Here is a 27904-nt window from a genome sequence, read left to right as displayed (position 1 = left end):
GGGTGTTTGACATTGGTCAAAACTGAGAATTCTTCCGCCGCGTTTTCGTACACATGGGATATGGGGGAATTGTGGAGAGAGTGGACTTCGCCTTCAGCCATCGAGCGGTACAGACTTGGAGACGGCGTCTTGACCATCATCTTTGAAGGGAGATATATAGTCTGTATCGCAGCACTGCACCAACGCATGTTCTGTGGTTAGAGCTCTTTGTGTGCTCATAAGCGAGATATTCACCAACGCTGAACCACTTCCAACAACTTACCTAATATTCTTGATCTGGTAGTTATCCTTGTGAGGTGCCGAGTATTTGTCAACGCAGCTGCTGGTAATAGGGGCGCATAATTGCAAATTGTTAATGTGCCATTCTCAGGAGTGTGTGGGTGGACAAAGAAATTCGCATTTTTTGTAAATTTTGGCAGTTGCACGGGATATCAAATTAAAATGCCGATAATACAATTGAATTATAGACTTCATTGTAGCTAGCATTTACCCTGTCCCAGTAAGCTTTACATGTACTCTAGTCACTGCATAGCTTGCCCGGACGTGAAGGAAAGAAGGTTTGCGGTCTTCTATGCCAGCGACGGACAAATAATCTTACACACTAATAAAAATATTTTATGCAATTAATTAATAATCCACAATTACTTGTCCAGCATATTGGGATGCACAAGCTCCATCATATAACTGACTTATTTCCTGGGTTATAGTCACTTTTCAGCTACCCTCCTTTTGCCTTTAATACACCTAATGCTACTTCATTATATTTCCCTTGTACCCAAAACAATATGTTCTCTTTCAGCTTGGACAGGTATCTTAGGCAGATTTTCTACTATCATGTTCACTGTATCTCAACAGACCTGGAGCAATTTAATGAGGACATCACATCTAACAATTATTCCTCATCCATGCAGTATCTGAGCATCCTGCTACTTGAGTCATTATCAAATGATGGGTACACCAAACCCAATCAATACTGTTGCATTGCTTATTCTTGGTCAGTGCTGTACTACTACAATTGTCTACAGAGTCGAGAAAAATTGTGTCACAAAATTTTAACCCTGGATAGCTGATGCCAGTAGGAACAAAAATTACTAATAATGTGTAGGTCGACAACACACCATTTTTTTAACAACGGAAACTTGGCACCACACGCTCCAATTGGCCGTGGGATTGCCTTTTGCCATTCATTGGTTGACAGGCAGTGCTATGGTTGTCGGTTCACACATACAAATGTCCCTTGCCTTGTCACTGCCCCAACGTGAAACGCACACGTGTAGAATAGGTCTTTCTGTTTGTATCAATCTAACGTCAGAGGCATTCGCACATAAGCTTTGCTTCGGAGCACACACACGTCACCTGCAATTTAGTCATACAGTAAGCATGGTAGCACAGTATTCGTTTGAAGAACGAGATATGGTTTTTGTTTATGGACTAGCAAACAGTAATGTACACGAAGCTCGATGGTGGTACGAGGAACAGTACCCAGCAAGATGTCACACACACCTGCAAATGTTTACAGCAAATCACTGGCGACTTGGTGAAACAGGCTCGTTAACGGGGTATCATGGTGACGCTGGAAGACCTCGAACATGACGAGATGCTGTATTTGAAGAGACTTTACTCGAGTGCTTCGAGGAAGCACCTACGACAAAGTACTCGAGCGATTGGATACGACATGGGGGCCACTCATCAGTTAGTCTGGGAGTTTTTGAGGGATGACAACCAGTATCCATTTACTCTCCACCCTGCCCAAAACCAAAATCCTGTGGCAGACTATGAACACAGGCTAGGGTTTTGTCGGTGATTTCTGTGATGTGATGCATGAAATCCCAATGTCCCTGCCATTGTGTTGTTTATTGATGAGTGCATCTTCCATTGGGAAGGCCTTTACAACATTCTAAACGTTAATTACTGGGCAACAGGAAATGCTCATGTCACGTACTTCCATGGACACCAGGAATGATTTTCGCTCAACATTTGGACAGGCATTGTGGGTGACCATCTGATTGGTCCGGTCCATCTACCTCCTCGACTTACTGGGACAAATTACCTTCACTTTTTGCAAGAAACTCTACCCTGCATTCTGGAAGGTGTTCCCCTGGATATACGACTACCCATGTGGTCGTAGCATATATGGGGCGCCCGCACATAACAGTCGTGCTGGGCGCAGATATTTAAACGAACTCTTCATTGGCCGGATAATTGGCAGAGGTGCTCATAGGACATGGCCCCTCGATCATCAGACCTCACGCCACCGTACTGTTTCCTGTGGGGCTTCTTCAAGGTTCCAGTTCACCCACCCAGATGCGAACCACCTAGAAACGAAGAGGAATTAATGGATCACATTCAACATGCCACCAGTCACATCAGGACAATGCAAGGAATCTTTCAAAAAGTTCGGCAAAACACCGTTCGACATTACCAAGCTTGTGTCGCATCAGAGGGTTGTCAGTTCGAGCATCTGCTTTAAGTAAACAATGTCCTAGCTACAAAAAAAGGCCCCTTTTAAGGCCGACACAATTTGTAAAAGACATTCTGTAAACGAAGTAACAGCTGTTGACGGGTTTGTTCCCGGTATGTCTTAAGATGTAACTACAATGGATGTGCTGGGACGCTGGCGGATTCACCCCCAAGCCCCCAGAGTGGAAGGCTAGCGCGCTATCACTGAGCGTGCGGGCCACCTAGGATACATCGTGATCTTCGTCAGGCAAAGCATTCGCGGTCATGCGTTGTCCAGAGCACCCAGCAACAGGGCAATCCCGCAGCCAATCTGAGCATGTGGCGCCAAGTTTCTGTAGTTTAAAAACTGTACGCTGTTGATCTACTAAACATTAGTAATTTTGGTTCCGATTGGCATCAGCTATCCAGGGTTAAAAATTTCGTGACACAATTTTTGTCCACCCGGTAAATCAACCTCATATCTGGAAACTAAATAGTATTGGTTAACTATTACCCTGGTGGTTGTCAAAATACCAGTAAGTTACCTTATTTTCTAGCGCGTACTTTAAATATTTAGATCGCTTACTCTACCTTTTTATACATTAATACAGACACTAAATTCCTAGTTCTATATCTATAACCACACAGCCTTGTATTTGCCTATTACTTCTATTGACCTAAATTTTCTCTATGTATTTTCTCTAGACTGCCTGCTGTAACGCTCTTTCTGTCTGCACACCCAGGAAACTACTACATGTGATTCGTAGCATGAAGCTACATGCCCAGTTAACTTACAGAGGATTCACACAAATGGTATCAATGGTTCGTCCCTCAGGAGTCTCCCATGTACCATAACTTAGCCTATCCCTGACATAATGGGTTTATCCTCTCACTGCCACCCTGTTCCCAAAGACACTAGGACTCTGCAGGTGGTGTAAGACATGAACTTGCTGCTATCTATATTAGCTGCTGTCACACACAGACTCTCCACTGCAGTTTCCATCAGAACTCTGTCTCCATCTGCACAATTCCACTGCTGTAGAATCACTGCCATTGCTATCCTCCAGACCTCCTTCTGACACCAAATGTAAAAGGTGTTAGTCCACTCCATCACACTTCTGACACAAAATTTAAGTGTCTGAATGGGTGGAGAGGGTGAATTGTTCTCTGCTGGAATGGCCGGAGGTACATGATGGAAGGTAGCCTCATGTTGTCACAATGGAAGGCAATCACATGATGTCAGAGTTCTTTATTGTTAATCAAAAAGGTAGTTCAGAGTAAACAGATGGGATGCAACAGGCATTAAACCCTGGGCCCAAGCACACCAGTGTGTATGCACCATTAAAAGCATCTCTCAAAGAGGCAGTTGGTAACAAGTGACCTTTCTATCAGCACATTCCAATGGCCGGCTACAGTGTCAGGAAGGTGTGACAGCACCCTGCCTTCAGGTGGCCAGAGCGAGGCAGGCCAGTGGCCAGCAAAGAGGGAGATGGGAGTTTTGCCCAGTGTGACAAACCCTTGACCGTGGTTGCAACAAAAATGGCCTGAAAGGGCTACAGTTTGTAACTTAGACTATGAGGCAGCAGCAGGGTCCTCAGCAGGCTGCCTCGTCTCCATGCAAAGTGAGGGCAAATTGATGGCAAGTCTGTTGGGCAGCACTCACTGGCTCACAGCCTGGCTGTGATGATAGTAGCTACATCAAAAGAATGTTGGTGACCCTCTGGTAGACTGGTTCACTATTAATAACACTGTCTGTACAGCATAATGCTGCAATGGCTGGCTGGCTGCAACTCTTGCCCCGGATACAGCACTGGAATCATCTCTTGTTTCATCACACTTATCAGTAACTTAATTTTTATCATCTTTCTGTAAACCTACACCTCCTTTTCCCAATGAAGACATAACGGTGGCACAAAACTCCTCAAAGGTGAAAGCTCCTATGTACATGTTTTAGAACGAGCCATTCCAATAGTTAAGAGTAATTTAGCCACTGTTTTAGTATTATAAAATATTCAGTAGTAGTCAGCATTTCTGTTTTTGGAAGTTGTTCTTTCTAAGAGGCATTTCCCTGTGAGGTCTAGGTAGTGCTTCGAAAGTGATTTACAGACAAGGAGCCTAACAAATGTATTATACTCATGGGCATATTCATGCAGGGCATATTGATGCTCAATAAAATTCTGAACAGTGAAAAATGGGTGGCAGTGAACTGATTACTTATTTAATTGTGACATAAAAAATATGTTGTTGTGATCATAGTTTTAGTTTCATATCAGACAATAAGATTCGTTATGCAAATTATTTATGGAATTAACAAAATAACTGTAATATTCAACAAATTACTACAGTACTGCATACAACAGTGCAGAGCTTTCTTAAAGTCTTCAACAGGTTCTCCTCCCCACCTCTCCCCTGCCCCCCAGCAAACCTGCAACACTGTATATTTTTTCCAGATAAATTTATGACCAGAAGTTGACATGACCTGTATGATTTGAGATGAAATCACCCACTGATAACCTTTGCGAGCATACGCATGACCATTTTGTAACACGGTTGGCTTCTGGTCTCGTGACACGATATATGAATGAAAGTCCCTCCACTCAGAAACTACATTGAATAATGTTGAAACACACATTTGTTGAATCCGTAACTGTTGACACGGTCAAATGTTACCTTGATGATGCATCACACAAATGTGGAAGGAACACTTTTCATAATAATTCATAGATACTTTTGCTGATGAGCACTGATAAAAGACATACCACTTTTTTGGTAAAGGTTCAAACTGTTTTTGGAAATGCAACAGTTGGTGCTTTGTACATCATGCATCATGCATCTAGCAGTCTTTGCTTAGAGTGAAAGTTTAATACATAACTGCATATTTGGAGGTCGTAAGTCTCAATTTATTTACAACACAACCACATCTCATTTTAAATTTCAGGCTCCTCACAAGACATGCTACCATAATTTATTTTCACTAAGATAAAGTTTTCACTCACAAACAGTGCTGGTTCACTAGTCACAGGGCAGGGTCTTGTTTGAGGAGATTGTTTAACATTCAGAGTGAATGTATCAAATTAATCCAATTTTGGAGGACAGTGTAACATCAATAAATGATTAAGATAGTAGAGATGTAGCGTACATACATGTCAATTGACCAGAGCATAGGATGACCAACTACTTGCCTACAATGCTGCAATGGCCCCTACTGCTGCACCCAAAGTGTTGGCTCAATGCTGGAGTGCAACAGAGAGATAATCCGTAGTTTTAGTAATTTGTGTATTCACTGTGTACTGAATTCATGATATACACTGTCAAGGAGAAAAGTAATCTGCCTGCAACAGAGATGGCAATGATACTGCTGAGTAATGTTCTCAGGGAGGTCTTGCCCAACCAGGGGTACATAGTATGACATGTAACCAAAGTTACAAATTATACATTAGTGGAACAGCTTTCAGGAAATACTTTTGGGAACACAGGTTGCTAGACAACAGATAAAGCAGACCAGTCAGTCATTGCCTCTCTCATGGATCATGTCCATCCAATATCTATGGTACAAAATCTCAAGTCACTGCACATCCTGTTTAAAAATAATATGCAAAATCTGATGGAATAATGGAAATATATATATATGTACATTAACTCAAAAGAAGACTATATTTGATTTTAGTCGTAACCATTTCCCACTAATTTCCAGTCTGCATCACAGAAGCTTATAAAATGAAACCTTAAATAAGCCTATTTATTCTTTCTTAAGTAATAATGGAGATGATGGAGAACAACTGCAACAGATAATACCTCGACAGTCCATCGACTCTCTATGGCATGGAGGGCAACAAGCAGCCCCTGGGCTGGATCCGGCCTGTGACTGGTTTCAGTCCAACCCATGGAAGAAATTCATGGGTGGAAGAGTGAGGCACTCTGACCGTACTACACCTGTGATCCATTTTTCTGATGGTTCCATTGACACTCAGCTTGCCACGAGCTTGAAGAGGTCATAGACCAATGAAAGGTTTGCTCCCTCCATGCATGCCATTTTGCTGCTGCTGGATTTAAGTAACGAAGGGAAACATTTCCAATCAGACAATTTATTTAGTGCTATAAAAATGACCTGTGTCTATATGATCAGTCATCAAAAGTATTTTTGGACAAATACGAGGGCTATTCCACCTGGACAAAATCAGCAGATAAGTCAAGCAGAAAGAAAAAATAAATAGTCCTGCTGTTAGTTAGCAGTCGCACGAGGGACATAGGCTACTGACTACAGGAAAAGCTAGGTGTATAATACCAGGCAAGAAGCATCATGTAACCTAGTACTCTGCTTCGCCAGGTGACACAAAGCACAGGAGTTTTGTGCAGACTTGGATCAAAAATACCTGGTACTTACAGTGGGAGTAGCAGGAAACAGCAAGTATAGCAGGGGACCTGGATGAAATAGAAGCAGCAATAGCACACACTCGTGTGGCATTTGTGGATATTTTGCAGCATCATTCAACACGTGTGTGTGTGTGTGTGTGTGTGTGTGTGTGTGTGTGTGTGTGTGTGTGTAAACACAGAGCCAAAAGGATTGCTTTTTACTGAAACAAAGTGTCATATCTGAACTGTACATTGAAAGACACCAGTTATAATTTGTCATTTTCACATTTTCTGTTCATTAAGTGCCTGTTTCTAGCAAGTAAGTTTTTGGCTGTTATATCTATGCCTGAACTCTCTAAGGTGAGAGTGGTTTTGGCCAATGGGTTGCGAGGGCATGGTTACCATACACGGCTTGCCAGTTCTGAAGCAAAATAAAGTGTTCAGCTTCATGGCTATTCCACTTTGGCTGCTCTGGAGTGGAGTTGTGTTTTGCTCATGTGTGATATGGTGTGCTGTCGAGCATGGCTGCATTAACATACACTGAGAGAAATAGAGGGATCCAAGCACGGAGGCAGCTATGGGCTTGTACAAATGAAGTGATAATGACAAACATATACAGCTCCTGCGTATGCATCTGTTCTATAACACAAGGTAATGATTTCCAAATTTACCTGCTAGACAAGCTGTAATGGAACAGTTTGGCTGCATAGGCCATGTTATCAAGTGAGTAGCAGAATGGCTTTCACACTTACAATCAATCTGGGTAGGATCCTGTTCTGTTTAGGTATCCTACCCAATTCATGGTCAGGTTTAGCATGCCATGTTTCATTCACCAAAAGTTTTGCATCTTATATGTTTTTCTGTATCTACAACGAGAAGCGGGTCTGTGCCGAGGACACCACGTAAACACGAAACATTAATCTGCCTTATGTGAAGAATTCTTGTTTCTTGTGCTTTTTTAGGATCAGATAACTCTGAAATTAAAAGAAAATTCATATATTTATTGCTGTTTCATTCCCTTCATCAGTTTAATGAAAGGAAGTAAGATTTTTCAAGATGGTAGTACTGAATAACCATGAGCCTTGGCACTAATGCCCGGTGCAAGAATAACTAGGGAGTGATTTTATGCCTTCAGCCCACTTATTGTTCAATGATAGTTTTTATTCATGTTACATGATCCTTCATTTCCTTGAATTGAATTTGTCGATTGAACAGTCCAGGGGTTTACTGCTGTTCCATAGTGTCCAAAAGCCACAATATTTTGGCGATCAGACGTCGCTATCGTCAGGTGCATTGACAAACTGAGCTCCTGAGCACATGCGGTGAACTTACATCCCCTCCCCCTGCAAGCCGTTCCTTCACGGTCGACACCCGAGGGCATGTGTCGGCAGCCATGGAGACACTTGCACCATCGTCTGTGGTAACATCGACGTAGTTCCTCTGTCCTCCATCACCACCATATCAATGTGTTTGCTGAGCAACATTTTATTTACAACCAGTTCTGGTTCCAAAGCTTACTGAGATTACAGCCGCAATCCCAATTGACAAGATTATCCATGGGGTCCATTTATATGGCTTCTCTAAGGACACTGTCCCAGTATGTGGAAACTTGCACTAAAATCCTGGTATGTTCTTATTCTACCACACAATTCTCTGACAAATAGTGCTCTGCGACCTCTGACTTGTTGGGGTACACCAATCGATTGTGCCACTGGTGTTCTTGATGCCAAGAACACCAGTGGCACAATCGATTGGTGTACCCCAACAAGTCCGCCTATGATGGTGCACACTGCCAGTCCAATGTATGTCTTGCCACACTGGAATAGAATTTAATATATCCCGGCCTTCCAAACACCAATGTCATCTTTAACACTCCCCAACAATGCCCGTGTTTTACTGGGAGGGCAAAAAGACAGTGGTTTTTCAGTAAGCGGCCAACTTTACCTGATAGCATTCCAGCACACGGTAATAAAGGCTGTGGCGACCTCTGCTGCTGTGATTTCTTCCATCTCCACAGGTTGTACTGTAGTGGTGGGGTGAAGTGTGCGCTTAATCTGCCATTCTGAGTATCCATCCATCCATCAGAAGTAAACACACCTTTAGGGAACCTGTACCGGTTAGTAAGACACTGACAGCTCTATACTACAACCATTTTAGGTGTTGTTCATGGTCTGGAGGATACAAGAGGGCTCGAAATGCGCTTTGGCAGTTTAAGCACAGATTCTCCACTATGGTCATGCAGTAAGTGGCTATGTTTTGGAACGACTTCATGCCAGGCCTCACTGACCAACATCGATGCCTCTCCTTAGTGTAGCACTCCGTGAAGAATGGGCTGCCACTCGCCAAGAAACCTTCCTGCACCTGACTGACTGTATGGCTGCGAGAGTGGAAGCTCTCATCAAGGCTAAGGGTGGGCGAACACCATATTGAATGCCAGCATTACTGATGGAGGGCGCCACGAACTTTTAAGCCATTTTCAGCCCACGAACTTTTAAGCCATTTTCAGCCAGGTGTCCAGATACTTCTGATCACATAGTGTATACTGATAACTTCAGGCCGGCTGACTCTTAAAGCAAATGAAACCTCTTTCATCCTTATAATGTTAACTTCAGTTACTTCTCCAACGGAAATGCTACAGTTGAATGTTTAAATGCTCATGATACACACTTCAGGCCGAAAATTAGGAGAGATTGTCTGTGAAAGAAAGGAATCTAGCAGGGCTTTTTACTGCAAATTCTCACCGATTTCTTTTTAAATGACAGAATGATTCCATCAGCATGAGTGATGGCTAAACACAATATATTGTATTTCATTATGACTTGGTCTTGCGCTACAATCCTCAGCAAATTCAGAACCAGCTCCCACATGTATTATTGTTTGGTTGGTTGGTTTGTTTAAAAGAGGGGGGAGGGAGAAGGGACCAAACCGCACGGTTATCGATACCTTGTTCCCAGTAAAATAATTGCACAAGGGAAAGAAGAAAAGCAAGGAGACTTATAGCACAACAACAGGAGAAAAGATGAAACAGAAGAACAACAGAAGGACAATCAGCACTACTATGGACAAAACAGGAAAAGAAAACCACAGAGAGAAGCAAGAAACAGGCAGAAGGGATAAAAACAAGAGAGCAGATGACCATGGCTGGCCAACCATGACAATAAAAGGAAAAGCCAGCCTCTCTGACACAGTAAAACATCCAGCCTAAAACATTAGAGTGGATAACACAAAGAGACAAAGGACATGCGCTAGAACTTAGATAGAATGATAAAACATACCATCACGTATAAAACGTAAAACTAAATTAGCCAATGAGGAGTTGTCAGCTAAACTTAATGGCAACAAGTCCGGCAACTGAAGAGTCCGTTGCAGGGCAGCCAAAGAAGGACAGCTCACCAAGATGTGGGCCACTGTCAGCCGGGCGCCGCATCAACACCGAGGCGAGCCATCACGGTGCAGCAGATACCCGTGTGTCACCCAAGTGTGGCCATTGTGGATCCGACAGAGAACCACAGAGTCCCTGTGAGAGGCCCACGTGGAGGTCTTCTACACATTCGTAGTCTCCTTAATGGCACGCAGTTTGTTGTGCGTACTGAAGTTATGCCATTCCGTCTCCCAAAGCCACAAAACCTTGCGGTGCAGTACTGAACGCAGGTCAGTTGCAGAGAAGCCGATCTCCATAAGCGTTTTCCGCCTAGCTTGTTTGACCAGCCTGTTGGCAAGTTCATTGCCCAGGGTTACGACATGACCTGGGGTCCAGACAAACACCACTGAATGACTGGACCATTCCAGGGCATGGATGGACTCCTGGATGGTCGCTACCAAAGGATGACAAGGGTAGCACTGGTTGATAGCTTGTAAGCTGCACAAGGAGTCAGTACACAGAAGAAACAACTCCCCACAGCATGAACGGATGTGCTCAAGAGCACAGGATATAGCCAACAGGTAGGCAGTGAAAACACTGCAGCCATCGAGCAAGGAATGTTGTTCAATATGGCTTCCATGGGGATACGTGAAACCGACATGATCATCAGCCATCGAGAAGTTAGTGCAAACCACTCCATGGCCTTGGTACATGTCAAGAATCAAGAGGAAGTGGCAGCGGAGAGCTGCGGGTTTAACTGAGCCCTTAGGGCCACATGTGAAAGGTCCAGGCGAAGCCACGGCCTAGGTGTACACCATGGAGGTGTACGTTAATGGACCTCTAGTATAGGTGGTAAAGGTAAGGACTTCATTTTGGAAAGAAGGGATCGGACACAAACTGTCATTGGAAGCCCTGACCTGGGCCGTCAATGTGGGAGATGAAGCGCCGTGGGTGGGAAAAGGAGCTGGTAAGTCGGATGTGGAGGAGAACTATGAATGTGTGCAACGTAACTGGCCAGCAGTTGTGCATGCCTAACCTGCAATGGAGGGACTCTGGCCTCCACCAGGACACTGGTCACCGGATTTGTCCTAAAAGCTCTTGTCGCTAGGCGAACGCCACAGTGGAGAAATGCTGAGGGGGCCACTGACCCATAAACCAAACTCCCATAGTCAAGGCGGGATTGAACAAAGGCGCTGGAGCAGTGTAGAGCGATCTGCACCCCAGTTGGTGTTGCTCAGGCAGCAGAGGGTATTGAGGTGCTGCCAGCACTTCCACTTCAGCTGACAAAGATGAGGAAACCACGTCAATCGGGTATCAAAAACCAGTCCTAAGAATAGATATGTCTCCACTACAGTAAGTGGATGGTCATTAAGGTTAATTTCTGGATTCGGATGAACGGTACGACGCCAACCAAAATGCATGACACACGACTTTGCGGCCAAAAACTGGAAACCGTAGGCTAGAGCCCATGACTGCACCTTGTGGATGGCTCCCTGTAGGCACCACGCAGCAACACCAGTACTGGTGGAGCAGTACGAAATGCAGAAGTCGTCTGCATACAAAGAAGGTGAGACGGACGGCCCTACAGCTGCTGCTAGACCATTAATAGCCACTAAAACTAGAGATACACTCAGTACAGAGCACTGTGGCACCCCATTCTCCTGGATATGGGGGGAACTATGGGAGGTACCAACTTGGACATGGGAAATATGAAGTGACAGGAAATTTTGGATGAAAATTGGGAGTGGGCCTCTGAGACCCCACTCGTATAATGTGGCAAGGATACGATGTTGCCACGTCTTGTCATACACTTTTCACAAATAAAATAAGACAGCAACCACGTGCTGGCGTCTGGAAAAGGCTGTTTGGATGGCAGACTCAAGGGACACAAGATTATCAGTGGTAGAACGATCCTGGCAGAAGCTGCCCTGACATGGAGCCAGTAGGCCACGTGACTCCAGGACCCAACCGAACTGCTGTCACACCATATGTTCCAGCAGACTACAGAGAATGTTGGTGAGGCTGATGGGCCAATAGCTATCCAAATCAAGCGGGATTTTACCGGATTTGAGCACCAGAATGATGGTGCTCTGCAGCCATTGCGATGGAAACACGCTATCGCACCAGATATGGTTGAAGATGATGATGAGGTGTTGCTTGTAGTCAGATGAGAGCTGTTTAATCATGTGACTGTGGATCTGATCTGGTCCAGGAGCTGTGTCTAGGCAATGTGCAAGGGCACTAAAGAACTCCCACTCTGTAAATGGGGCGTTATAGGATTCATTGTGGCGTGTAGTGAACGAGAGAACTTTCCCTCCAGCCGCCGTTCGAGAGTGCAAAAGGCTGGGGGTAATTCTCCGATGCAGAGGCTTGAACATAGTGCTCAGGAATAGCGTTTGCGTCGGTAGATAACACGCCATTTATGTTAACACCCGGAACACCTGTTGGGGTCTGGTACCCGAAAACACATTTGATCTTTGCCCAGACTTGGAAGGTGACACATGGCACCCAATGGTGGAGACATATCTCTCCCAATACTCCTGCTTCCGTCCTTTGATAAGTTGGCAAACACGGGCACAAAGCTGTTTAAAGGTTATGAAGTGCTCCAGGGAAGGGTGCCACTTATGCCACTGTAGAGCTCGCCAACGCTCCTTAATTGCTTCAGCGACTTCCGGCCACCACCAAGGGACTGCCTTTCGCCGGGGGCACCCTAAAGAGTGAGGGATCACTTTGTCTGCCGCACAAACAATTGTAGTCACATGCTCAACCACCACATCGATGTTACCATGTGGAGGAGAGTCAACGGTGACATCAGAGGTGAAAGTTTTCCAGTCCGCCTTGTTTGAAGCCCATATGGGCAGGCATCTGTGGGCCTGACACAGGGGCAGTTACAGGAAGATCGGGAAGTGGTCACTACCACACAGGTCGTCATGTGCTCTCAAGTGGATAGATGGGAGAAGTTCTGGGCTGCAAATTGATAAATCAATGGCTGAGTAACTACTATGAACCACACTGAAATGTGTGGCGGCCCCAGTATTTAAGAGGCAGAGGTCAAGTTTTGACAGTAAATTTTTGACATCTCTGCATCGTCCAGTAAGCATGGTGCCACCCCACAAGGGGTTATGGGCGTTAAAATCTCCGAAAAGTAGGAAAGGTTTAGGGAGTTGATCAACCAATGCAGCTAATACATTTAGGGAAGATATACATTGCAGACAGTTATTTCCTGCATTGTCCTTATTCTGACAGCCACAGCTTCAAGAGGGGTTTGAAGGGGCACAGTTACACTACAGACTAAGTTTAGGACTTAAACACAAACTCCACTTTAGACACTATTATAGTCACTACGGTTCCTGTAATACCCCTTATAGCACCGGAGGGCATTGTCGGGAACCAGGTTTCCTGGAGGGCAATGCAGAAAGCAGGTGTAAAGCTTAACAGTTGCTGTGTTTAGGGAAGCTCCTCAGAGTTGATAGAGTTGTATTCACATCTATCATTCTCTGTGACAGCCAGATGATGGAGGAAAGAATGTTTCTAGTTGTAGGTGGTAGTACTACCAACAAAACAAAATTTGAATATCACTATGTACCTCATTAGTAACCAGTATGGAATTTATCCCAATGTTTCAAAAAAACTTCTAAATTATTCACACCTGTATTTCAAGTTGCAATTGAGCTTAGATCACAAACAAAATGTCTTCCGAACCAAGAACATGCAATCAACAAACAGTCAAGTAACTGTGCTGTACAGTATGTGCTTGTAAAATGACTGGATGGCAAATAAACTTATTGAACAGGAAACTAACTGGCTAATCACTGACAAAATACGAATGGGCATACAACCATGAAAATAAGTGACTGTCTGCTACATAAGTACTCAGACATAATACACACTCTTCAAAGATGCACCACATTTATCTCATTTTCATATTAAATAGACAGCAGATCACCTAGCAAACAAATTGTTACTTTCTAAAACACAGTCAGTAAATAAAGGAAAATGTATGATACACATTCCATTGTCTACAGTGCTGTAAGAAGCACATTGTATATCATGCATTTCTTCAACTATATTGATGCTGTTGACAGTCACCTGAAAAAATGTTTGAGTAAATAAAGGGGCACAGGGTGGAAGTCACAGAAAATTTTAAGTGATAGGTACCATTAGTAAATTTTACCTATGGTCGACTCACCTTAATAGAAATTCGAGTATCAAGGAGCATGGAGGCAACACAGTCTAATATCAGTGGCTGAAAGTGTGAATAACTGGCTCATTGGAAAAATGTGAAAAACGGATCTACCAAAACATGATACAAATAACAGCTTGCATCACAACTATAATTCAAATATGAGTACTTACATCTTGCTTGATAGAAACTATTCCCAGAGGCTCTTCTGTTTAAGAATCTTTCACAACGTGATTCTCTTTGAACACTTTTTATGGATTTAACATCAAACTTTACATTCTCCAAATTATCAGCAGAGTTTATCTTCAGTTGACAGGGTCGTGCACAGTTGGGCTCTGCATCGCGCGCACCCGCCACGCAGTCCGGCTCTGCATCGCGCGCACCCGCCACGCAGTCCGGCTCTGCATCGCGCGCACCCGCCACGCAGTCCGGCTCCGCATCGCGCGCACCCGCCACGCAGTCCGGCTCCGCATCGCGCGCACCCGCCACGCAGTCCGGCTCCGCATCGCGCGCACCCGCCACGCAGTCCGGCTCCGCATCGCGCGCACCCGCCACGCAGTCCGGCTCCGCATCGCGCGCACCCGCCACGCAGTCCGGCTCCGCATCGCGCGCACCCGCCACGCAGTCCGGCTCCGCATCGCGCGCACCCGCCACGCAGTCCGGCTCCGCATCGCGCGCACCCGCCACGCAGTCCGGCTCCGCATCGCGCGCACCCGCCACGCAGTCCGGCTCCGCATCGCGCGCACCCGCCACGCAGTCCGGCTCCGCATCGCGCGCACCCGCCACGCAGTCCGGCTCCGCATCGCGCGCACCCGCCACGCAGTCCGGCTCCGCATCGCGCGCACCCGCCACGCAGTCCGGCTCCGCATCGCGCGCACCCGCCACGCAGTCCGGCTCCGCATCGCGCGCACCCGCCACGCAGTCCGGCTCCGCATCGCGCGCACCCGCCACGCAGTCCGGCTCCGCATCGCGCGCACCCGCCACGCAGTCCGGCTCCGCATCGCGCGCACCCGCCACGCAGTCCGGCTCCGCATCACGCGCACCCGCCACGCAGTCCGGCTCCGCATCGCGCGCACCCGCCACGCAGTCCGGCTCCATTTCATATGCATGTCCACTGCCTGCCTCCACTTCACAGGCACAGTCTGGCTTCATTTCAAAACCATTCAACAGTTTTTCCATCATTTCAAAAGTGTTTTCAAAAATATCTTCATCAGTTGAGGAACTGTATTCGTTTAAACAATACATCACCCCTAAAAGGAAGAAGAAAAAATTATCTTATATTCTTATTCATAAAAAGGAAATTAAAGCTATCAATCCATTAATTATCAATAGTGTACCTGAAACATCTGAAGAGGTCCTGCTGTCCAAAACACAAGTTTCAGATGCAGGTGAAGAATATGTTTCATACTTCTCCAAATTATTAATATCCCGTACTATAGCCGACACTTCTGATTGAAACACACACTCTGGGTCGATACTTGCATCATCACAATCACTATCAAAACCCTTTATGTGAGGGGAGGCAGATGATTGTAAATTTAAATTCTCAGATATTACAGCAGTAATTTGGTTTCCTCTTCCTGATTGGTCTGCTGATATAATCACTTTAGGATGAAGCACAGCAATCACATTTGTGGTAGTATTTCCATCTGCTTTTTTAGTAATAATGTCAGCATTTCCAGTTGGTAAGGAAATGCGTGTGCCACACAGCACTGAAGCTTCAGCCAACTGCTCATGGTTGTTTATTAATTCATGTCCTTGGGAGGAGGGGGAAAAAAAAAAAAAAAAAAAAAAAAAAAAAAAAAAAAACAGTATTTCATGAGGAAAAAAATATATGCGACAAAGAAAGAAAGAGTGACAAATTTTATAAATTATAATTAACAAACACTATAAGTACCCAGTACTTGTGACAGAGAGACGATACAAAACTATTCTATCAGAAGTGTTCAAGCAAATATCTAAAGCTGATAAATAGACAGATTCAATTCAGCAGCAGCTAAATTTCTGAGATATGTTACACTGAAAATAGATTATTATAAGACAAATCTTTAGCCACTTCCCACTGAGCAGAGACAGAAAGCTGAAGATCAGAAAGAGGAAACCCTAATGGCTGAATCTAAGATAAGCATAGGCATATATCCTTTACACGAATGTGTGATCTCAGTCACTCGACCTTTCGGACAAGTGGTAGGTGCTCACCATTGTACATCAATTTCACTGCAGCCTCTCACTATGAGGAATAATCTGCAGAGTTTTTTGTGAAGACCTTCCATTGTTTTTTCATGCAGGGGATGATGTAGCTGATAAAAGGAAGACATGACAGCAATTCTGAGACATGTTGTCAGATTCGTTACCAGTAACAGTTCAGTAAGTACAAGAGTCTTACAAAAATGCTACAAGAGCTTAGATGAGAATCCTTGGAGGAAAGATGATCTCATAGTGGAATCTATTGAAGTTTAGAAAACCAGTATTTATGAGACACTGCATAAGAACTGTACGGAGAAAATAAAGGCGACTAGGGCTCATACAGGAGCACACAGGAAATCATTTCTCCACTTGCTCCAACTGCGAGATGAACAAAATAGGCTATGACTAGCAACAAATGTAAGTGAGATGGAGGGGAATGTGGCACTGAGTCACCAAAACATCAACATGAGTTCACTGTAACGCTCCTGAAACCATTGTAGCACTGTTCTGGCTCCGAGAGACAGACAATTATATTGCTGAAACTTCCTGGCAGATTAAAACTGTGTGCCCGACCGAGACTCGAACTCGGGACCTTTGCCTTTCGCGGGCAAGGAGAGCTTCTGTAAAGTTCGGAAGGTAGGAGACGAGGTACTGGCAGAAGTAAAGCTGTGAGTACCGGGCGTGAGTCGTGCTTCGGTAGCTCAGTTGGTAGAGCACCTGCCCGCGAAAGGCAAAGGTCCCGAGTTCGAGTCTCGGTCGGGCACACAGTTTTAATCTGCCAGGAAGTTTCATATCAGCGCACACTCCGCTGCAGAGTGGAAATCTCATTCGGGAATTATATTGCTGAAAGATGATGTTGCTATCGGGTAAGACACTGCATCCTTAACTCTTTCTTGAATAATGTCAGGGTTTGTGTGGAGGTTTTTGTATTTTGTATTGTAATAGTCTTTGGTAAGCAGATACGGAAGAGCTGGTAAACACAGTTCCCCTACACATGTTGAGAATCTTCCTATGTTCCACTGTAATATGGGGGCCACATTAATGATCTGGTATTTTTTTTGTCCTATCTGTTTTCTTCCAGAAGCAATGAAGCAAGCAATTATGCCACAATGATTAGTGAAGGAGGTGTGTGATTCTTTAAGATTCATTTTGACACCTATAGGAGACTTTTCACCCTATGAGATCTCAAATGCTGTAAAGTCCTAAGTTTTAACCAAATCCTTAAGAGTCCTTCATTTAAGCTACAATTTTCTCAACATTTTGAGGTGACAGTTTTGAAGCAGCATTATGTGACCTGTCTGCCTTCTGAAGAGAAGCAGCACATCAGGCAGCATATGCATTGATTAATACTGTCATAGATTCAGGCAGGCCTCAATATCAAACCGAGAAATACTGCCTTTGAATGTTACAATAAACATCTATGTTTTGTTATTACATCAATGGCAGGTTTTTTTCCCTCTTTACCCTAATCTAAAGTTATTCCTTCCACGTCTGTTTAACATTCATTTCCATTTCACTGCAAAATATGATGACTTTGCTGAAGTTAAGGGTCTTGCGTTCTTTTGCAGTAATTTAGTTAAAACATAGGTTCTTACTACTAAATGGCTTGATTAACTGGTGAAATATGACTCACACACAGCACTGTTTGATTGTGCTGGCATTCTATGGATTTTACAGCTCCTACAATTGCCCCCAGATCTTTCTGAACGTAGAATGATATTTCCTTAAATATCTTGTTTTCTTACTTCAACACAGTGAATAGATTTTGAAACATTCCTGCCCTGTTGCTGTTATTCCTCAGTGGTATCATGGTATGAACATGAAGATTTAGGGTTCGATTAGTGGTTAACCATATTGTTTCTTACAATTCTGGCAAATAATTTGTATACACTGATAAGCCAAAACATTATGACCACTGCCTACCATGACATCGGATGCCACCTGGCAGCGTTGCAGACATGTGACGTGGTAACAAAAGTATGTAAGTGGAGCAGACATGGAGGGTTGTCACCATAGATACGAGCTATAAATGGGGAAGTCCACAGAGACAAGTGAATTTGAGAAAGAGCAGATTATTATTAAGCAGAATCTGTGAACGAGTATCTAAAAAACAGCAAGGCTGGTCGTTCATGTATTATTGTTGTGAGCATCTACTGAAAGAGGTAGGAGGGCAGCGGAACTACCACTACACACCAAATGGTTGGAAATCCATGACTCTTCCCAGAACATGGGGTTTGGAGGCTTGTCTGCTCAATAAAGTAGGATAGATGGTGACCTGTGGCAACCCTGCTGAAGACCACAATGCTGGCGCACACAGAAGTGTTTCAGAGCACACCATTCATCGTACGATTGTTTAACATGGAGATGTGCAGCAGACCTACACTACTTGTTGTCATGTTGACCCAGAGACATTATCAATTACGACTGCAGTGGGCTTGGGACGATTGGGATTTGACAGTCTATCAGTGGAAATGTGTCAGCTCTTTGGGTGAATCACATCTTTGCTACACTAGGTCAATGGTCGTCTCCACGAACACCGTCGTCAAGGTGAACGGTGACTCAAAATTTGCAGCATGCCACAGAAGCAGGCTGAACGGAGCAATATTATGCTCTGGGAGACTTTCTTCCGCACTTGCATGAGACCTGTGTTAGTAATTGAAGACACACTGACAGCTGCCAATCACCTGCATACCTTCATGCTGAATGTCTTCCCCGACAGCAATGTCATCTTCCAGCACCGTTAACTGTCTGTGTCTTGGAGTCAGAACTGTGCTACAATGGTTTGAGGAGCATTACAGTGAACTTGTGTTGATATCTTGGTGAGCAAATTCATCTGATGCAAATCATATGGAACCCACCTGGGTTGCTACTGGGCGTTATCACCAAATACGCAACAGCGGTCCATTATTTAAGTGAATAACATGGCCTGTAAAGGCATCTGTGGTGTCACCACCAGACACCACACTTGCTAGGTGGTAGCCTTTAAATCGGCCGCGGTCCGTTAGTACACGTCGGACCCGCGTGTCGCCACTATCAGTGATTGCAGACTGAGTGCCGCCACACGGCAGGACTAGAGAGACTTCCTAGCACTCGCCCCAGTTGTACAACCGACTTTGCTAGTGATGGTTCACTGACAAAATACGTTCTCATTTGCCGAGACAATAGTTAGCATAGCCTTCAGCTACGTCATTTGCTACGACCTAGCAAGGCGCCATTATCAGTTGCTATTGATATTGTAAAGAATGTACAGACAAGAGCTACGTTCAACATTAATGGATTAAAGTTAAGTATTCCACCAGCTACATCCTTTTTTTTCTAGTCTAACTTCCTTGTCCTGTTCCAGACCTCACGCCAGCCTGCGTTTCCTCCAAACTCCGTGGGTTGGCTCCTGCCAATCCACAACAACATCTAATGCAACATACCTTCACAAACCTACCACCATACTGTCGAATCCCTCACATGCAGAATAAGTTACGGATTTAATTGGACAAACAAGCTATTACGCACGTGGTCATAAGGTATTGGCTGAACAGTGTACATGTAAAATTGTAAGACCCCCTATAACTAAAGGGGAAGGGGAGAAATGAAGATCAAGATAAGAAAGGAGAATACAGGAGGGGGGAGGGGGGAAAGGACAGCTGGGAGAGAGAGGACGAGGGGAAGACTGGTGGGTTGGTTTGGGGAAATGGACCAAATAGTGAAGTCATCAGTCCCATCAGATTAAGGCAGAAAGTAGTCCATATCTTATCAAGGGAACCATCCTGGAATATGCCAGAAGCAGGTTAATTTAGAGAAATCCGGAAAACCTAAATCGGGATGGCTAGATGCAATTGTGAACTGTCATCCTCCCAAATGGAGGTGGGGGAGGGGGGGCGGAGCGATGGTTGGTTGGTTGGTTGTTTGAGGTTTAAGGGACCAAACAGCAAGGTCATCAGTCCCTTGAGGGGGCAGAGGGAGGTGAGGGAGGCGAGGGAGGCGAGGGAGGCGAGGCGAGGGGGCAGAGGGAGGCGAGGGAGGCGAGGCGAGGGGGCAGAGGGAGGCGAGGGAGGCGAGGCGAGGGGGCAGAGGGAGGCGAGGGAGGCGAGGGAGGCGAGGCGAGGGGGGCGAGGGAGGCGAGGCGAGGCGAGGGGGCAGAGGGAGGCGAGGGAGGCGAGGCGAGGCGAGGGGGCAGAGGGAGGCGAGGGAGGCGAGGCGAGGCGAGGGGGCAGAGGGAGGCGAGGGAGGCGAGGCGAGGGGGCAGAGGGAGGCGAGGGAGGCGAGGCGAGGGGGCAGAGGGAGGCGAGGGAGGCGAGGCGAGGGGGCAGAGGGAGGCGAGGGAGGCGAGGCGAGGGGGCAGAGGGAGGCGAGGGAGGCGAGGCGAGGGGGCAGAGGGAGGCGAGGCGAGGGGGCAGAGGGAGGCGAGGCGAGGGGGCAGAGGGAGGCGAGGCGAGGGGGCAGAGGGAGGCGAGGCGAGGGGGCAGAGGGAGGCGAGGCGAGGGGGCAGAGGGAGGCGAGGCGAGGGGGCAGAGGGAGGCGAGGCGAGGGGGCAGAGGGAGGCGAGGCGAGGGGGCAGAGGGAGGCGAGGCGAGGCGAGGGGGCAGAGGGAGGCGAGGCGAGGCGAGGGGGCAGAGGGAGGCGAGGCGAGGCGTGGCGAGGGGGCAGAGGGAGGCGAGGCGAGGCGTGGCGAGGGGGCAGAGGGAGGCGAGGCGAGGCGTGGCGAGGGGGCAGAGGGAGGCGAGGCGAGGCGTGGCGAGGGGGCAGAGGGAGGCGAGGCGAGGCGAGGCGCGGCGAGGGGGCAGAGGGAGGCGAGGCGAGGCGCGGCGAGGGGGCAGAGGGAGGCGAGGCGAGGCGCGGCGAGGGGGCAGAGGGAGGCGAGGCGAGGCGCGGCGAGGGGGCAGAGGGAGGCGCGGCGAGGGGGCAGAGGGAGGCGAGGCGAGGCGCGGCGAGGGGGCAGAGGGAGGCGAGGCGAGGCGCGGCGAGGGGGCAGAGGGAGGCGAGGGGGCAGAGGGAGGCGAGGGGGCAGAGGGAGGCGAGGGGGCAGAGGGAGGCGAGGGGGCAGAGGGAGGCGAGGCGAGGCGAGGCGAGGCGAGGGGGCAGAGGGAGGCGAGGTGAGGCGAGGGGGCAGAGGGAGGCGAGGCGAGGCAGGGGGGCAGAGGGAGGCGAGGCGGGGGGGCAGAGGGAGGCGAGGCGAGGCGGGGGGGCAGAGGGAGGCGAGGCGAGGCGGGGGGGCAGAGGGAGGCGAGGCGTGGCGGGGGGGCAGAGGGAGGCGAGGCGAGGCGAGGGGGCAGAGGGAGGCGAGGCGAGGGGAGGGGGCAGAGGGAGGCGAGGCGAGGCGAGGCGAGGGGGCAGAGGGAGGCGAGGCGAGGCGAGGCGAGGGGGCAGAGGGAGGCGAGGCGAGGCGAGGCGAGGCGAGGCGAGGCGAGGCGAGGCGTGGCGAGGGGGCAGAGGGAGGCGAGGGGGCAGAGGGACGCGAGGGAAAGAGGGACGCGCGGGAAAGAGGGACGCGAGGGAAAGAGGGGAGAGGGGGAGAGGTGGGGGGAAGGCGGGAAGAGGGGTGGGGGAAGAGGGGTGGGGGAAGGCGCGGAGAGGGCGAGGGAGGTGGGGGAAGGCGCGGAGAGGGCGAGGGAGGTGGGGGAAGGCGCGGAGAGGGCGAGGGAGGTGGGGGAAGGCGCGGAGAGGGCGAGGGAGGTGGGGGAAGGCGCGGAGAGGGCGAGGGAGGTGGGGGAAGGCGCGGAGAGGGCGAGGGAGGTGGGGGAAGGCGCGGAGAGGGCGAGGGAGGTGGGGGAAGGCGCGGAGAGGGCGAGGGAGGTGGGGGAAGGCGCGGAAAGAGGGAGGTGGGGGAAGGCGCGGAGAGGGCGAGGGAGGTGGGGGAAGGCGCGGAGAGGGCGAGGGAGGTGGGGGAAGGCGCGGAGAGGGGGAGGGAGGTGGGGGAAGGCGCGGAGAGGGGGGGGAGGTGGGGGAAGGCGCGGAAGGGCGAGGGAGGTGGGGGAAGGCGCGGAGAGGGCGAGGGAGGTGGGGGAAGGCGCGGAGAGGGCGAGGGAGGTGGGGGAAGGCGCGGAGAGGGCGAGGGAGGTGTGGGGGAAGGCGCGGAGAGGGCGAGGGAGGTGTGGGGGAAGGCGCGGCGAGGGCGAGGGAGGTGGGGGAAGGCGCGGAGAGGGCGAGGGAGGTGGGGGAAGGCGCGGAGAGGGCGAGGGAGGTGGGGGAAGGCGCGGAGAGGGCGAGGGAGGTGGGGGAAGGCGCGGAGAGGGCGAGGGAGGTGGGGGAAGGCGCGGAGAGGGCGAGGGAGGTGGGGGAAGGCGCGGAGAGGGCGGGGGGAGGTGGGGGAAGGCGCGGAGAGGGGGGGGGAGGTGGGGGAAGGCGCGGAGTGGGGGGGGAGGTGGGGGAAGGCGCGGAGAGGGGGGGAGGTGGGGGAAGGCGCGGAGAGGGCGAGGGAGGTGGGGGAAGGCGCGGAGAGGGCGAGGGAGGTGGGGGAAGGCGCGGAGAGGGCGAGGGAGGTGGGGGAAGGCGCGGAGAGGGCGAGGGAGGTGGGGGAAGGCGCGGAGAGGGCGAGGGAGGTGGGGGAAGGCGCGGAGAGGGCGAGGGAGGTGGGGGAAGACGCGGAGAGGGCGAGGGAGGTGGGGGAAGGCGCGGAGAGGGCGAGGGAGGTGGGGGAAGGCGCGGCGAGGTCGAGGGAGGTGGGGGAAGGCGCGGAGAGGGCGAGGGAGGTGGGGGAAGGCGCGGAGAGGGCGAGGGAGGTGGGGGAAGGCGCGGAGAGGGCGAGGGAGGTGGGGGAAGGCGCGGAGAGGGCGAGGGAGGTGGGGGAAGGCGCGGAGAGGGCGGGGGAGGTGGGGGAAGGCGCGGAGAGGGCGGGGGAGGTGGGGGAAGGCGCGGAGAGGGCGGGGGAGGTGGGGGAAGGCGCGGAGAGGGCGGGGGAGGTGGGGGAAGGCGCGGAGAGGGCGGGGGAGGTGGGGGAAGGCGCGGAGAGGGCGGGGGAGGTGGGGGAAGGCGCGGAGAGGGCGGGGGAGGTGGGGGAAGGCGCGGAGAGGGCGGGGGAGGTGGGGGAAGGCGCGGAGAGGGCGGGGGAGGTGGGGGAAGGCGCGGAGAGGGGGGGAGGTGGGGGAAGGCGCGGAGAGGGGGGGAGGTGGGGGAAGGCGCGGAGAGGGGGGGAGGTGGGGGAAGGCGGGGAGAGGGTGGGAGAGGTGAGGGGTAGGCGGGGAGAGGGTGGGACATGTGAGGGGTAGGCGGGGAGAGGGTGGGACATGTGAGGGGTAGGGTGGGAGAGGTGAGGGGTAGGCGGGGAGAGGGTGGGAGAGGTGAGGGGTAGGCGGGGAGAGGGTGGGAGAGGTGAGGGGTAGGCGGGGATAGGGTGGGAGAGGTGAGGGGTAGGCGGGGATAGGGTGGGTGAGGTGGGGAGAGGGTGGGAGAGGTGGGGGAAGGTGGGGAGAGGGTGGGAGAGGTGGGGGGAGGTGGGGAGAGGGTGGGAGAGGTGGGGAGAGGTGAGGGGAGGCGGGGAGAGGGTGGGAGAGGCGGGGAGAGGCGGGGAGAGGCGGGGAGAGGCGGGGAGAGGCGGGGAGAGGCGGGGAGAGGCGGGGAGAGGCGGGGAGAGGTGGGGAGAGGTGGGGGGAGGTGGGAGAGGGTGGGAGAGGTGGGGGAAGGTGGGGAGAGGGTGGGAGATGTGGGGGAAGGTGGGGAGAGGGTGGGACAGGTGGGGGAAGGTGGGGAGAGGGTGGTAGAGGTGGGGGAAGGTGGGGAGAGGGTGGTAGAGGTGGGGGAAGGTGGGGAGAGGGTGGGAGAGGTGGGGGAAGGTGGGGAGAGGGTGGGAGAGGTGGGGGAAGGTGGGAGAGGTGGGGGAAGGTGGGGAGAGGTGGGGGAAGGTGGGGAGAGGTGGGGGAAGGTGGGGAGAGGGTGGGGGGACGTGGGGAAAGGGTGGGGGAGGTGGGGGGGGTGGGGGGAGGGTGGGGGAGGTGGGGAGAGGGTGGTGGAGGTGGGGGAGGTGGAGATAGGTGGGGGGAGGTGGGGATAGGTGGGGGGAGGTGGGGGGAGGTGGGGAGAGGTGGAGGGAGATGGGGAGAGGGTGGGAGAGGTGGGGATAGGTGGGGGGAGGTGGGGGGAGGTGGGGAGAGGTGGAGGGAGATGGGGAGAGGGTGGGAGAGGTGGGGAGAGGGTGGGGGAGGGTGGGAGAGGTGGGGAGTGGGTGGGAGAGGTTGGGGGAATGTGGGGAGAGGGTGGGAGAGGTTGGGGGAAGGTGGGGAGAGGGTGGGAGAGGTTGGGGGAAGGTGGGGAGAGGGTGGGAGAGGTTGGGGGAAGGTGGGGAGAGGGTGGGAGAGGTGGGGGAAGGTGGGGAGACGGTGGGAGAGGTGGGGGAAGGTGGGGAGAGGGTGGGAGAGGTGGTGGAAGGTGGGGAGAGGGTGGTAGAGGTGGGGGATGGTTGGGAGAGGGTGGGAGACGTGGCGGAAGGTTGGGAGAGGGTGGGAGAGGTGGCGGAATGTGGGAGAGGGTGGGAGAGGTGGCGGAAGGTGGGGAGAGGGTGGGAGAGGTGGCGGAAGGTGGGGAGAGGGTGGGAGAGGTGGCGGAAGGTGGGGAGAGGGTGGGAGAGGTGGCGGAAGGTGGGGAGAGGGTGGGAGAGATGGCGGAAGGTGGGGAGAGGGTGGGAGAGATGGCGGAAGGTGGTGAGAGGGTGGGAGAGATGGCGGAAGGTGGTGAGAGGGTGGGAGAGATGGCGGAAGGTGGTGAGAGGGTGGGAGAGATGGCGGAAGGTGGGGAGAGGGTGGGAGAGATGGCGGAAGGTGGGGAGAGGGTGGGAGAGGTGGGGGAACGGGGAGAGGGTGAGAGAGGTGGGGGAACGGGGAGAGGGTGAGAGAGGTGTGGGAGGGGGTCAGAATAGATTACCAATACCAAGGAAAAGCTAACTTGAAGGCTGTGCAATACCTAAGATGGAATCTTTCAATCTATTGGTCAACCCAATAGACAACATCCCTAAAATGGGTTTGTTTCTCAGGATGATAATGCCCACGCACACTGTTAAACCTGTAACACCTTCATCTAGAAGGCAGGAAACAAAAGAAATGGAATGACCTGAGGTACCTGCTGATACAATGCCACTTCTTGCAGCGTGTTGTCACTGAAATGTTCCTCACGCACTGAATGACCTCAGGAGGGGTATCATCAAAATGTGAGACTGGCTTCACCATTTTACAACAGTTACATCACATTTCCCTGGGACACACATGACGTTACTCTGTCTGAAATATCCATGCAGGGTAATATGCTGGGTCCTACGTGTCAGAAAATTTTCTATCCTTTCACAAAACTAGTTAGATATGCCAAACGAATAAAATTTCTTTAGAAGTCATCACTGTAGTATTGACTCAAAAGTCTATAAGCATAAAATCAACCTGCAAACCTATGCCAATTTCAAAGTAGGAGTTTATTTTGTTACAGTTAGGACATGATGTCTGAACTCGATACATAGTAGGACGCTGCTACAAAGAGATGTAAGTAACATTCAGAGTTGACCCATAAAGTTTCAAGAATATAGTTCTCTAGTGAAGCACATCTACATCTACATCTACATGACTACTCTGCAGTTCACATTTAAGTGCTTGGCAGAGGGTTCATCGAACCACAATCATACTATCTCTCTACCATTCCACTCCCGAACAGCGCGCGGGAATAACGAACACCTAAACCTTTCTGTTCGAGCTCTGATTTCTCTTATTTTATTTTGATGATCATTCCTACCTATGTAGGTTGGGCTCAACAAAATATTTTCGCATTCGAAAGAGAAAGTTGGTGACTGAAATTTCGTAAATAGATCGCGCCGCGACGAAAAACATCTTTGCTGTAATGACGTCCATCCCAACTCGCGTATCATATCTGCCGCACTCTCTCCCCTACTATGTGATAATACAAACCGAGCTGCCCTTTTTTGCACCCTTTCAATGTCCTCCGTCAATCCTACCTGGTAAGGATCCCACACCGCGCAGCAATATTCTAACAGAGGACGAACGAGTGTAGTGTAAGCTCTCTCTTTAGTGGACTTGTTGCATCTTCTAAGTGCCTGCCAATGAAACGCAACCTCTGGCTCGCCTTCCCCACAATATTATCTATGTGGTCTTTCCAACTGAAGTTGTTCGTAATTTTAACACCCAGGTACTTAGTTGAACTGACAGCCTTGAGAATTTTACTATTTATCGAGTAATCGAATTCCAACGGATTTCTTTTGGAACACATGTGGACCACCTCACACTTTTCGTTCTTTAGCGTCAACTGCCACCTGCCACACCATACAGCAATCTTTTCTAAATCGCTTTGCAACTGATACTGGTCTTCGAATGACCTTACTAGACGGTAAATTACAGCATCATCTGCGAACAACCTAAGAGAACTGCTCAGATTGTCACCCAGGTCATTTATATAGATCAGGAACAGCAGAGGTTCCGGGACGCTTCCCTGGGGAACAGCTGATTTCAGTTCAGTTTTACTCTATGATTTGCCGTCTATTACTACGAACTGCGACCTTCCTGACAGGAAATCACGAATCCAGTCGCACAAGTGAGACGATACCCCATAGGCCCGCAGCTTGATTATAAGTCGCTTGTGAGGAAGGGTGTCAAAAGCTTTCCGGAAAACAAGAAATACGGAATCAACTTGAGATCCCCTGTCGATAGCGGCCATTACTTCGTGTGAATAAAGAGCTAACTGTGTTGCACAAGAATGATGTTTTCTGAAACCATGCTGATTACGTATCAATAGATCGTTCCCTTCGAGGTGATTCATAATGTTTGAATACAGTATACGCTCCAAAACCCTACTGCAAACCGACGTCAATGATATAGGTCTGTAGTTCGATGGATTACTCCTACTACCCTTCTTAAACACTGGTGCGACCTGCGCAATTTTCCAATCTGTAGGTACAGATCTATCTGTGAGCGAGCGGTTGTATATGAGTGCTAAGTAGGGAGCTATTGTATCAGCGTAATCTGAAAGGAACCTAATCAGTATACAATCTGGACCTGAAGACGTGCCGTATCAAGCGATTTGAGTTGCTTCGCAACCCCTAAGGTATCTACTTCTAAGAAACTCATGCTAGCAGCTGCTCGTGTTTCAAATTCTGGAATATTCCATTCATCTTCCCTGGTGAAGGAATTTTGGAAAACTGCGTTCAATAACTCCGCTTTAGCGGCACAGTCATCGGTAACAGTACCATCGGCACTGCGCAACGAAGGTATTGACTGCGTCTTGCCGCTTGGGTACTTTACATACGACCCTTTGAGGTGATTCATAATGTTTGACTACAGTATATGCTCCAAAACCCTACTGCAAACCAACATCAATGATATAGATCTGTAGTTAGATGGATTACTCCTACTACCCTTCTTAAACACTGGTGCGACCTGCACAATTTTCCAATCTGTAGGTAC

The 27904-nt window shown here is 49.8% G+C and overlaps 1 protein-coding gene across 1 annotated transcript in view; it reads right to left on the bottom strand.

Moving 5' to 3' along the window:
* LOC126249214 (uncharacterized) overlaps window positions 1–27904 on the bottom strand; it is a 255126-nt gene that overhangs the window by 74748 nt on the left and 152474 nt on the right. The window contains exons 8-9 of the mRNA XM_049950868.1: window positions 15674–16093; window positions 14510–15586 (exon numbers count right to left, since the gene is read on the bottom strand). Of these exons, the coding sequence (XP_049806825.1) occupies window positions 14510–15586; window positions 15674–16093 (1497 nt within the window). The remainder of the gene's footprint in view (window positions 1–14509; window positions 15587–15673; window positions 16094–27904) is intronic.

Source organism: Schistocerca nitens, chromosome 3 (genome assembly GCF_023898315.1).
Source record: "Schistocerca nitens isolate TAMUIC-IGC-003100 chromosome 3, iqSchNite1.1, whole genome shotgun sequence".
NCBI classification, from domain to species: Eukaryota; Metazoa; Arthropoda; class Insecta; order Orthoptera; family Acrididae; genus Schistocerca; species Schistocerca nitens.
The sequence above is the reverse complement of the archived record's forward strand: the minus strand, read 5'-3'. Positions and strand labels throughout refer to the sequence as shown.